The 13,077-nt window shown below is 40.6% G+C and overlaps 1 protein-coding gene across 5 annotated transcripts in view; it reads right to left on the bottom strand.

The window, feature by feature from the left end:
- septin2 (septin 2) overlaps nucleotides 1–13,077 on the bottom strand; it is a 54,752-nt gene that overhangs the window by 12,302 nt on the left and 29,373 nt on the right. For all 5 annotated transcript variants that reach the window (XM_033031622.1, XM_033031621.1, XM_033031620.1 and 2 more), the window contains exons 8-9: nucleotides 3,148–3,249; nucleotides 776–921 (exon numbers count right to left, since the gene is read on the bottom strand). In XM_033031622.1, coding sequence (XP_032887513.1) covers nucleotides 776–921; nucleotides 3,148–3,249 — 248 coding nt within the window. The remainder of the gene's footprint in view (nucleotides 1–775; nucleotides 922–3,147; nucleotides 3,250–13,077) is intronic.

Here is a 13,077-nt window from a genome sequence, read left to right as displayed (position 1 = left end):
GGTCAAGCCAGCTTTTGGTACATTGGCTTTCATCAGTCAGGGTATTTATTGAATATATAAGTTGGGATGCTATGTTACAATTGTACATGACGTTGGCGAGGTGTACAAAATCACGAGGGGAATAGATAGCACAGTTTTTTTCCCCCAGAGCTAAAGAATCAAGTATGAGAGGAAATCAGTTTAAGGTGAAAAATGTAATAGGAGGCCAAGGGGCAACATTTTCCACACAGGGTATATGGAACAAGCTGCCAGAGAAGCTAGTTGAGGTAGGTACTAGAACAACATTTAAAAAACATTTGGACAGGAAATGTTTGGAGGGATATGGGCTAAAGGCAGGCAGCACTAACAGATTGGGCATATTGGTCAGGCAAGTTGTGCCTAGGGGCCTGTTTCTGTGCTGTATGATAAGCTGCAGGACATGTTATATGATAATGACCAATGATAATGGTCATGTTATATGACAATGACAAATGCTGAATACTTCACTTTAGACAACACAGATGGTTAACTATAGTAGAGAGAAAGATGGAATAATATTTTTTTTACAAGACGGCCTGCTTTTATTTCTTGATTGCTACTCTCATATACAATAACACATAGGAATATGTTTCACACAAACAATCAAATTCACTTAAGGGGCAAATCTCTCAGTTTTAGGCAGAAATATATGAACACATTTAAAACTGGCATTTAATAGCAGTCTGTTTACATTTTCAATATCTGATTTTGATGTACGGATCAATATTTTTATGGCGAATGCAAACAAGACACTTACATTAACATGGTTCTCAGTTTCAGGAAGTCATTGTGCTCAGGATTCTCCACTTCCACCACTCCCCATGGATACAAACGCCCTCGGACTTTTTTACCTTTTGCCTCAATCAACTGATTTGACCCCACAACAGCAAAAGGGATACTGGTCTAAATTCACAAAAACACAATATACCAGTCCAAGATTAGTGCTGCTGTCAATGACTGACTCAAAACCCCCCCCCAAAAAAACACCTTTCCACAGCTTTCACCTCCAAAATATAGATTAAAAGTGTAGCTTTGGACTAGACATATAATGTAAAAAAATGTGCAACTTATAGTGAGAAAATCTTGAAGATCAGGTATTAACCCAGACATTAACTGTTCCTTGTATAATAGACACAAAAAACTGCAGATGCTGGAATCTTGAGTAAAATACAAAGAGCTGGAGGAACTCAGCAGCATTTCAGTTCAGGACTCTCCTTCAGAATTATGGGAGCATAGGGGGGTGGGGTGGGTGAAGAAACAGGGAAGGAGAGGGGGATGGGACAAAGCCTAGCACGTGACCGGTGGATACAGGTGAGGAGGCGGTTGGCAGAGGGTGATGGCAAAGCCTAGAGTTGGAGGGTGTCAAATGAGGAAAGAAGTGTAGTGAAATGTAGAGCTAGAGGGAGGGATATGAGTGGAAGGGGAAGAGGGCGGTGGGATCATGTTGAAGATGGCTCTATGGAAAGTGGAAGGGGAAGATGTGACTGGTGGTGAGATTCTCTACAGAAACCAGAAAGGGATTGGGGAAAGAAGTTATGACTTGTGGGTTTACATTTCACTCCTCTTCTCTGCCGTTTCGCCTCCTTTTCATCTCAGGCCTTTGTCACTTACTCCGCCTATTTGCCAAACAAACTCCCCTCACCTGCATCCACCTATCACTTGCCAGGCTTTGTCTCACCCCCATTTCTTTTTCAGCTTTCTCCTATCAGTCCGAAGGGTCCTGCTCCAAAATATTGTCTGTCCAATCCCTCCACAGATGCTGCCGATCCCAGTTTCTCCAGAATTTTGTGTTTTGCACAAGCTACTGAGATTAGTTACTCAAAGACTAAACATACAGCAAACATAATGAACTAGTGTCTTTGCTTTCACATAAGATTCATTAAACTTTGCCCACATCTGTGATACAGTACTGTGATTATCTGCGATAATACAACAAGGTGTAATGTATTGCAAATAACGGGCTGTGGGACATGCCCATCAGCTAATGGACTGAGAAAAAAGGAACTAATATTACGGATGGATGACTTATGGCACAAATCTCAAGTTCTGATGTAGAATTGCTTGAAGTTGCAGAATTTGATATTGATCGTGGAAAGCTCTCGCTCAGACATTCGGTTTCTCCTATCCAGTCCTCACTTCTCTCCCCTTTTCAACCACCACTCCTCCAGGATGCTTCAATTCATTCTTCCTTCTCCACCACCTTCCCACAGTAAATTTCCATACAACTGCAGTATATTTTCCACCTCTCCTTTTACCTTCTCTTTTTACTGCCCAAAACATATTCTTTCCATATTGTTCCAAGGAACAATATTTCATCTTCCTTACTGGCATATTGCTGCTTCATCATCAATTAATTTAATGATAATCCACCAATCGACCATTTACCCATCATATCCAGTGTTCCAATTATGCCTGTATTTCTCAGATCATTATGTAGTCTCTTCCTGTAGGTAGTACCTAACCTCTCATCAGTCCTAATTAAGGTTCATTGATATGAAACATTTTATCTCTCCATAAATGCTGCCCAATGTGCTGAGTATTTCCAGCACTTATTTTATTTCATTGTTTGATGACTTTGGAAGCAGTAGAGATCAAATGCACCAGTCCTAATTATCACAGTAGAGTACGTACAAGTCTCAATTCCAGCTTTGCACTGTACCCCGGTACACCTGACTATAATAAACTAAACTAAACTTCCAACTAGCAATGGCAGATGACACAGCTCAAATAATGAATAGAACAAAAGGAGGCGCCAAAGACTCTTGTGAAAATATTTGGCCAAAAGAAAAAATATATAACTTCCATTTCATTTGAAAGTTCAAAACTCTGGAGAATGCAAAGACTGCTTTGGTTCATAGTTTGATCTATCTTGACTATGAATTTATAACATGTAACTTCAGTGCCAATATAAAGTAACACCAGCATAATGCAATTTGGCCTTAAACAGCCTAGGATTAACCTAGACTAAACCAAAAAAAACAAAGAAGGAGCTATATCTATTTGAGTGGACAGCAGACATAATTTTCAAGTGAAAGTTATCTAAATGCTTCCAAAAGGTATCAGATGTAAAGTAACCAAGACTATAATTACCCATCCAGCATAATCTGTAAAATTACTGCTTTTAAGTACCTTAAGGACTCGAGTCTGCTCCTTAAAATCCTCATCTTCATCAGATTCGGCATCTGGGAGGTGGTAAATCCTAATACCATGCTCCTCAATCTCATCAAGGATCTTTTTAAAAAAAAAAGGTAAATAGACAAGATATCAACACTCAAATCACTGCTTCAAAATCAAATTAATAAGAGAGGGTTAGAGATTCATAAAAGTTGTTTTAGGGAAACATTTTTTTTTAAAATATAATTATTTTCAGCATTTGGGCATTGCTGGCATAGCCAGCATTTTTGAGCTTCCATAATGGCCGTCGAGATGGTGGTGAACCATGCTCTTGAGCCATTACAGTTCATCTGGTAAAGGCAATCCACAATGCTATAGGATGGAAATAATCGGTTAATAGGTTGATGGTTGTTGGGAAGAAGCTGTTCCTGAGCCTGGAGGTCACAGTTTTCAGACTCCTATATCTTCTTCCCAGTGGCAGGGGTGAAATGAGAGCATGGCCAGGGTGGTTTAGGTCCTTGAAGATGTTGGTAGCCTTTTTGAGGCAGCGCCTCGTATAGATCACTTCGATGGTGGAGGTCAATATCCTTGATGGACTGGACAGTTGCAAAGATGGTAAGGAAATAGAACCCCTTGACCTTGCACTCAAATTACCCATTGGGTTGTGTGGCACCATCAATGTGTCTAATGTAATAGACTCAAAACAGATCTTGGGCATTTACAAAGCCAGCTGCAACCAAATTATATTCCACCACACCAAGAGAGATCAATACAATCCCACAATTTACGGATCGCTTCAAAGCTGTGCAGTCCTACCATGTGTTGTGATGAATAACTAATGTAAGGAGACAGCTCCGAGAACATTCACATCCACAAGAATGACATGGGCTGGGATATCTTTGGAACCCAAAGATTTTGCAAGCATCTTTCGCAGGAAATGCCAAAGTACCCAAGCTTCATTTGGACACAATGGAATGCCAAAAGGTAGTGGAACAATGCCAGCACTGGTGTTGACCACATGTTCCATATTTAACCACACCTCTTATCCAGGGTATTGCAACAATGACGCCCACCTGTTGGGAAGAAAACTATCAAGGTTAATCTGTCCAATTTAAATAAGTTAATTACTGCCTCCAACACTTAGTCATCAGTAAATTATAAAAAGTAAAGGTCACTATAATTAGGATTTACGTTTAAGATTGTACTATTACCGTCCAAAGAACTCCAAGTATCACTGATAATGGAGCCAAGAATGGTATTGCTGTACTCTCAGGTTTTATAACCAGAGCTGTAGAGTTACAAGCTTTGGCTTAGTTCTAACATATTAGAAACAGATCATTTAAAAATAGGTACAGGAGTAGGCCATTCGGCCCTTCGAGCCATTCAATATGATCATGGCTGATCATTTAAAATCAGTACCCCGTTCCTGCTTTTTCCCCCATATCCCTTGATTCCTTTAACCCCAAGAGCCAAATCTAACTCTCTCTTGAAAACATCCAGTGAATTGGCCTCCACTACCTTCTGTGGCAGATAATTCCACAAATCCACAATGCTCTGGGTGAAAAGGATTTTCCTTATCTCAGTCCCAAATGGCCTACCCATTATTCTTAAACTGTGACCCCTGGTTCTGGGTTCCAGCAACATTGGGAACATTATTCCTGCATTTTATATTTTATATGTTTCTATAAGATCCCTTCTCATCCTTCTGAATTCCAGTGAATACAAGCCCAGTCGACCCATTCTTTCATCATATGTCAGTCCCACCATCCCGGGAATTAACCTGGTGAGCCTACGCTGCACCACCTCAATAGCAATAATGTCCTTCCTCAAATTAGGAGAACAAAATTGCACACAATACTCCAGGTGCAGTCTCACCAGGGCTCTGCGCAACTGCAGAAGGACCTCCTTGCTCCTAAGAACAAATCCTCTCGCAATGAAGGCCAACATGTCATTAGCTTTCTTCACTGCCTGCTGTACCTGCATGCTCACTTTCAGTGACTGATGTACAAGCACACCCAGGTGTCATTGCACCTCCCCTTTTTCTAATCTGACACCATTCAGATAATAATCTGCCTTCCTGTTCTTGGTTCTTGTCACCAAAATGGATAACTTCACATTAATCCACATTATATTGCATCTTCCATGCATCTTCCCAACCTATCCAATTCACCCTGCAGCCTCATAGCATCCTCATCGCAGCTCACACTACCACCCATCTTTGTGTCATCCGCAAACTTAGAGATGCCACATTTAATGCCCTCGTCCAAATCGTTGGTATATATTGTAAAAACTGTGGTCCCAGCACCGAGCCTTGCTGCACTCCACTAGTCACTGCCTGCCATTCTGAATTCATTCCAACTCTTTGCTTCCCGTCTGCCAACCAATTTTCTATCCATGTCAATACCCTACCCCCAATACCATATGCTCTAATTTTGCACACTAATCTCTTGTGTGGGACCTTGTCAAAGGCTTTTTGAAAGTCCAGATACTCCACATCCACTGGCTCTCCCTTATCCATTCTACTTGTTACATTCTTCTGACTTGGTGGTGAGATAGTGAGCAACCTGACTGTTTCAAAGTATAGCCCAGGCGAGTTATCGTTGGTGTCTTGGCCAACACTTATTTCTCCAATACTAAATCAGATTATCAGGTCATTGCTGTTTTTGGGGAATACATGCAAAGTAATTGTTGAATTATTTCACTCATAGATGTTAAGAATGTTGGCACATCTTAAAAGGAACATGAACTATTGAATAAATACGTTGCTGTGGAGTGTGATGTAATACGTGGACAATTATTTGGAAGAGTTTTTATTCAATTTATACCATTAATGTATAGTGGGAGATTACAAAATGAAAGCTCAAAATTGATGCACAGATTATGCTACAGACCTCTAGTAATTGAAATCTACAATTGCATTATTACAGCCACACACAATTAAGAGGAGAGCAGGCCATTTAGGTCACCTCAGCAATTCCGCACGGTCAAAGTTCACCCGACTATAACCGTAACTCCACATTCTCACATCTCCAGTAACCTCTCACCATTCATTTCTTGAGAATATCTACTTCTGCCTTGAAAGAACTAAAAGGCTCTCTTTCAACCACATTTAATTGGAAGATCATTATTTTGCTTTGCTTCTTAAATGGGCAACACCTAGTTCCAGGTATCCCACTAGAGAAATCATCCTCTCCACATCCATCTTGTTAAGACACCTCAGGATTTGGTTTCAATGAAGTCCTCTCCCACTCCAAGCTCCAGTGAATACAATCCCAGGCTGTCCAACGTTCCTCAAGTCAATCCGTTATTAGTCTCAATCCTTCACTGAACTGCATCCAATCCAGTTTTCCTAAAGGAGACCTGTTCTTTACGCTGTACTTCAGATGCATCTCACTAATGTCTTATTTAATGGAAACATAACCTCCATATTTTTGTAATTCTCCCCTAGCAATAAACAACATTCTATTAGCTTTCCCAATGACACTGCACCCAAATACCTAATTTTGCAACTCATGCACTAGTACACCAAGGGTCCTTTAAATTTGAGCTCTGCAATCTCTCACCATTGATAATAAGACTCTGATAATTCGGCACCTTGGGACTCTGTGGTTCCAGAGAAACAGATTTTCCAGACTATTGGATAGTATTCCTTGTAATATCTATATTGTAATATTTATATTAGGATTTTACACTCATATTTGCCACATTCTCTTCATTTGGCAGATCTTTGCCTGCTCACTTATTCATATCACTTTGTATCCTACTTCTGTTCTATTCAAAGCTTCTTATTCCTTGCGTCATCAGTAAGTTTAGCAAGTGCTATTTCGATACCGTGATCAGTTATAAATATAAACTAAAAAGCCCAATCATTGTGTCTAGTTCTGAACACTGCACGAGATGCTGACTTTGAAAAGAGTACAGAAACTTATGAGAGGCATACACAAGATAAGGGACTTCAGTTAATAAGAGGTCCACGTATTCAGAAATTAACAGGAGAGTTGACTGAAATGAATAAAAATGAACACTTATAATAAAATAAATAAGGATAAAATTTCCAGTGGCAAGCAGCAGGTTTAAGGCAACTGGGGAAGGTCCAAAGACAATTATAGGACAACGCCTGCTATGATTACAGATTCCGTATGGACTTAAAAGTAAATAATTCAACGTGCCTCCTCCACAATTTCAAAAGATCATGGCTGAATCTTTACCCTGTTCAGTTGAATGCAGTTTGAGAGTGTTGAATTTCAATAGTCACATTTAAGAGAATTAAATGAATGAATAATTGAGGGTGTATCATTCTACTATTTTATCACAGTACTTTTACATGAAAACTAAAATAATGTAGATGCTAGAAATCTGATTAACAGAAAATTGTGGAAATATCCAGGTCTGATGCAAAATTTTCATGTCAAAACATTAACTTTTCTCGCCCTAGAATCTAGATGCTGCCTGACCCATTGAGTATACACAGCATTTAATTTTTTTAAAAACAGCTGATATAATTAAATTAAGTATCAGAACTAAATCAGGTGAGGGTGAAATAAAACATATCAAAAATAACACGTACTTTCAGGAGATTGGCATCCATATTTAAAATGGATGTCTCTGGCGACATATTATTTGGCAACGTAAAACTTAGTTGTATTCCAATTTCGGACATCTTTTAGAAACAATAAACTCGGATTTTGAGGGCAAAGTACATAACATTAAGAAAGTTTAGTTATGACCTGTTCAAGTCCCACAACTGCTGAAGAATTTAAATTTAATTAAAGGATGTGGAATTCTAAAAAGACCAAGATGGGAAAATAAGCAAAAACTAGCTAGTTCACCAACATCCTTAAGGGAAGGAAATATGCTACCCTTGTGTAGTCTGGCCTCTGCCAAGGATCAGGATTCACGCAATGTAGCTAATTCTAACTGTCCCCTGAAAAGGCCTGGAAATCTATTCAGACATTATTTTTCTATGTATTTTTCCAATCCAGTTAACATCCAGCTATAAATAACCATAAGTTTAAAAAAAAACTTTTAATAGGAAATGGTTATTGAGCATGATCCACAATAAGGTAATGGATGTGCCTCAGCTGATCATCTTTCCACTTTGTTGCCAGATCCCTACATCTTCGGATTCCATCACTGAAAATCTGTGTAACAGAAACTTCTCTGAAGTTCTAAATATCCACCTGCTCATATGATAGTTAACCTGTCTAGTGTTAGACACTCCAGTTCCAAAAAACATTTTCTTCTCTCAAGGTTCTTCATGAAACCTCCAGTGAGTGTGGAAAAAGGCCTTCAACCCTGAAAAAAAAAATTAGTATTTCCAAGAGGCATATATAATCTCGTTAGAGATCAAATGCGGTCTTAAAGCACAGTACAATTATAGCATGACTCACCACTGCTACAGTCAAATAGTCACTTCAAACCTGTTGAACAAATGAGTTAATTTTAGAACTGACCTTGGGTCTAAACACCAAATACCATAAAAATCAGTCCAAGTGCCAGAATCATAGAACACAGCCATGTCTCATCCACAATACCAAATATATGGCCAGGTTAGGCCCTTTGTCCCAGTGCCCTTAACCAACAACATTTGTAGAAAAATAGACCCAGACAGTTCATAAAGGCAGAAACAGAAATCAGCAAGTATCAAACCAATGTAGAATACCTTAAGAGGGATGGTCAAAAGCTTAGTGGAGGCTCAGGGAGATTGCCGAGACTGGCACAGCAACAAAATGTTTAATTGATAAGCAAGGAAATGTGCAGGTGCAGCTACTTTTGGCTATGCTTGTTTATGGAGTGGTCCAGGAATAGCCAAATCAGAAAATGCAAGTGATATGCAATGATAAATGAGCTACGACAAAAAAATGTAAATAGATCAACTTTTTGACACTTGATACTTTCAAAACTGTTTTGGTAAAGTTTCTGACAACCACCTGCAGAAAATGTGTCCAGGAGCAACGTGTTGGGGAACTGGAGCAGCAGTTAGATGACCTCAGGGTTTCCTGGACAGGACAACAGTGAGGTTGTCACACCAAGGATACTGGAAGAGCTAAGGTGGGTGACTATGAGAAAGAAGAGTAAAAGTGGAGTGCAGGAGACCCCAGTGGCTGTACCGTATGAAAACAAGTACACCGTCTTGGGACCTGACGGGGCAGATGACGCTTCCAGTACGAGCGGCGGACAGATCGGTGGCTCCAATCCTAAAGATGAAACTCCACCGGCATTGGGCTGAGCCGGTGACTCCATTGTCCGAGGTGCGGACAGGAGATTCTGTGGCGACAGGCAAGACTCGATGATGGTCTGTTGCCTCCCTGGTGCCAAGGTTCAAGATGTCTCGGACCGACTTCAGAACATCCTCGAGAGGGAAGGTTAGCAGCTGGATGTGGTTGTGCATGTGGGCACAAACAACGTCAGGAAGAAAGAAGCGGAAGGAGGTTCTACAACGCGAGTTTAGAGTTAGGAAGAAGGCTGAAAAGCAGGACTTCTCAGGCGGTTATCTCTGGATTGCTGCCAGTACATGCTGGTGAGGGCAGGAACAGGGAGATAGGGTATCTGAATATGGGGCTGAGGGGCTGGTGCAGGGAGCAGGGATTTAGATTTATAGACCACTGGGGTCTCCTCTGGGGTAGGGGTGACCTGCACAAAAGGGCGGGGTTACACCTTAACTGGAATGGGACCGACATTCTGGCAGGCAGGTTTGCTAGCGTTACACGGCTGGGTTTAAACGAAACAGCGGGGGGGAGGGGTAGACAAATTGGGAGTATAAGAATGGAGTTAAAGGGAAAGAGAGTACAGGAAAAGTTACGAAAGACACCCAAATTAATGGGACGGAAAGTTCAATAAGGGATAAGAGAGTAAGGTCAGGTGAAATAGGAACTGGTGTGAGAGGGGAGGTGAATACCAAATTAAACGTGTTATATATGAATGTGCGAAGTATAAGAAATAAAGTGGATGAGCTTGAGGTTCAGTTAGAGATTGGTAAGTATGATGTGGGAATAAGCAAGTTCGGTATTCTGAAAAACACATGGAATCATGGGATTTGTCAAAGGTCATTTGCCATTGGGGCAGCAGTCGCATACGCGCAGTTGGGGAAGCATTACCGGACCGGGAAATATCCCGAAATTATTTAATTTCCCTAAAATTACCCGTAGACAACCAGAATATCCCGAATTTCAAAGTGGAAACACAGCACAAACCAACCTCCCTTCTATTGATTCAATTTATACCTCATGCTGCCTCGGCAAGGCCAACAGTATAATCAAGGACGAGTCGCACCCTCTTCTCCTCTCTCCCATCAGGCAAAAGGTATGCAAGATACCTGGTCAGCCTGAAGTGAAATAGTGAAAACGCACACCACCAGATTCAGGGACAGTTTCTTCCAAGCTGTTATCAGGCAACTGAATCATCCTACCACAACCAGAGAGCAGTGCTGAACTACTATCTACCTCAGATGTCCCTTGGACTTTCCTTGACTGGACTTTGCTGGCTTCACCTTGCACTAAATATTATTCCCTTATCATGTATCTATCTATACACTGTAAATGGATTGATTGTAATCATGTATTGTCTTTCTGCTGACTGTTTAGCGCGCAACAAAAAGCTTTTGACAATAAACTAAACTGAACAAACTATCTTGATAGCACTTGGGACTTTGCACTATATTTAGCACTTATTTTGCACGATATTGTTATTTTTAACAATTTATTCATCTTTAGTTTGTTTATTATATTACGCATATACAAATCTGTTGCTGTACTACTACAAGAAAGAATTTCAGCTTCATTTTAGTAAATACGACAATTAAATACTCATGCCTAAAATAAAGTAACGTATTCCGATAATTCAAACTGTTGCTAATTGTACTAAATATTGTCAGCAATATTTTAAGACTGGTTTAACAGTAAGCTGATTTAATAAAACAATATAACATTTTTACTACTCAGTTGAAGAGGATGCAACATTGAGCAACGTGATATAGAATAGGTTTCATTGCATTTTCAGTTTCTCAGCATGCCATACAAGTTGGCACACGCTCAATAAATCTTCAGGCTGACCAGGTATCTTGTATCTCTGATCATCCTACCACAACCAGAGAGCAGTGCTGAACTACTATCTACCTCCGATGTCCCTCCGATGGCTATATTTAAGAGGGAGTTAGATGTGGCCCTTGTGGCTAAGGGGATCAGAGGGTATGGAGAGAAGGCAGGTACGGGATACCGAGTTGGATGATCAGCCATGATCATATTGAATGGCGGTGCAGGCTCGAAGGGCCGAATGGCCTACTCCTGCACCTAATTTCTATGTTTCTATGTCCCTTGGACTTTCCTTGGCTGGACTTTGCTGGCTTCACCTTGCACTAAATATTATTCCCTTAACATGTATCTCTTGTCGCGTAGGAGTTGCAATGCTGCCTGTGAAGTGTTAAGAGCCCCTTGAGACCTTTACACACGGATTTTCTAGTGGTGACTATTCTGCTGAATAACAGAGCAAACCAAATGATGGTCAGTCCAGCAGTCATCGACTACAACCATTGTACAGATGGCCATGCAATTCCTCACTCAGATAATCGCAAAAATCTAGCAGCTGCCAGTGTACAGATTGAGGGTGTTTCCACAAGATCTTGTGCTTGTCCCTTTGGCAAAAGTGGATGTTGAATATGATTTAGTATTCACCAAGATAAAGCAATGGCTCCACTGAAGTTAACTTTCCGAGCTCCTTCCTTTCCAAAGGCTCGAGTTCTTTCCAATCATGCAACAAAGTGATAAGCAGGATTAGTCTGGCCCTTTCAGGCATCCTCCTTGGCATTATCCGCAGCTTATGTACAGTCATGAGCACAGGTTACTGTTTGTGCTCGAGCTGAGCCAGAGGTTGCTGAAATACACGACAATTAATAACTGAACAAATAATCTTGGCTTCTCCGAAAGAAAACAAGATTGGTGCAGTGAAAACTAAGTGATCTGGGAACAAATTAAAATTAAACAAAGTGCTCTTGATTGGAACTACAGGCAGTGAAGTCCAAGGTACACAAACACTTCACTTCCTGAAGAACAGATTATGGGTGGAAACGTGGCAGGACGTCCAAGACACATGCAGAATCTTTAACTACATTAAGACCATCAACAGCACGAAGACCAAAGCTTACTCAGTTGGGAGCAAAGAAACAAGAACAGACACAATAATCCATTGGAAGGAGCATTTAAAAAAATCTCCTCAGCTAGGATACTGTTCTTAACCCCATCTCAAAGATGGACCCCACTTTTTCAAACCCATCAAACAACTTAACTCCGTGGACGAAGAACTGATCCCAAAACATCACGAGGTGCAATGGAGCTCCAATGCCCAGCTGCACCAAGGGAAATGCCGGGCATAACACCCACAAGACATGACCTTTTTGATCTGATATAACGTCTTTGGCTCAAATGGAGAGGGAGTGTGGCGAATCCTCCCAATTTGGTGGTCATCAAAAATGAGTTTCCATTCCGTATATGCTATCTGATAGCATGCAGACAACAATTCTGACAACCAGGACATTCACAGGCCCAATCGAATGTGCAGGAGTTCATGCAGGCCATTTAACTGTTCCAAACTCAATGCAAAATTGCATTGCTTCCCACTGGAAATAATGTATAGCATGAATGCAAACTGCTCCATCTACATCAGCTTCATCCCAGAACCAAAAAAAGTCCAAACTGTTATACAAGATGCAGTGCACAGATGCTTGATTTGCATATGCAGTGCTCCAAGCCATTTTTAACTCATTCATAGTCAAGTATGAGAGATGGGGCATTAAACTAACCGTTCCAAAATAAAGACCATATATAAACACGCATCTGTTGAACATTGGAAAGATTGTATCAGTTCACAAATTGCGTGGTCTCATTAGCCATCTTAGGGTTGTAATGGCAGCGTCATTCTTGACATCAAATGTCTGCCTTCATCAACAAAATG

The sequence above is a fragment of the Amblyraja radiata genome, chromosome 13 (assembly GCF_010909765.2).
Source record: "Amblyraja radiata isolate CabotCenter1 chromosome 13, sAmbRad1.1.pri, whole genome shotgun sequence".
Classification (NCBI taxonomy): Eukaryota; Metazoa; Chordata; class Chondrichthyes; order Rajiformes; family Rajidae; genus Amblyraja; species Amblyraja radiata.
Note: the sequence above shows the minus strand (reverse complement) of the source record. Positions and strands in the feature narration are given on the sequence as shown.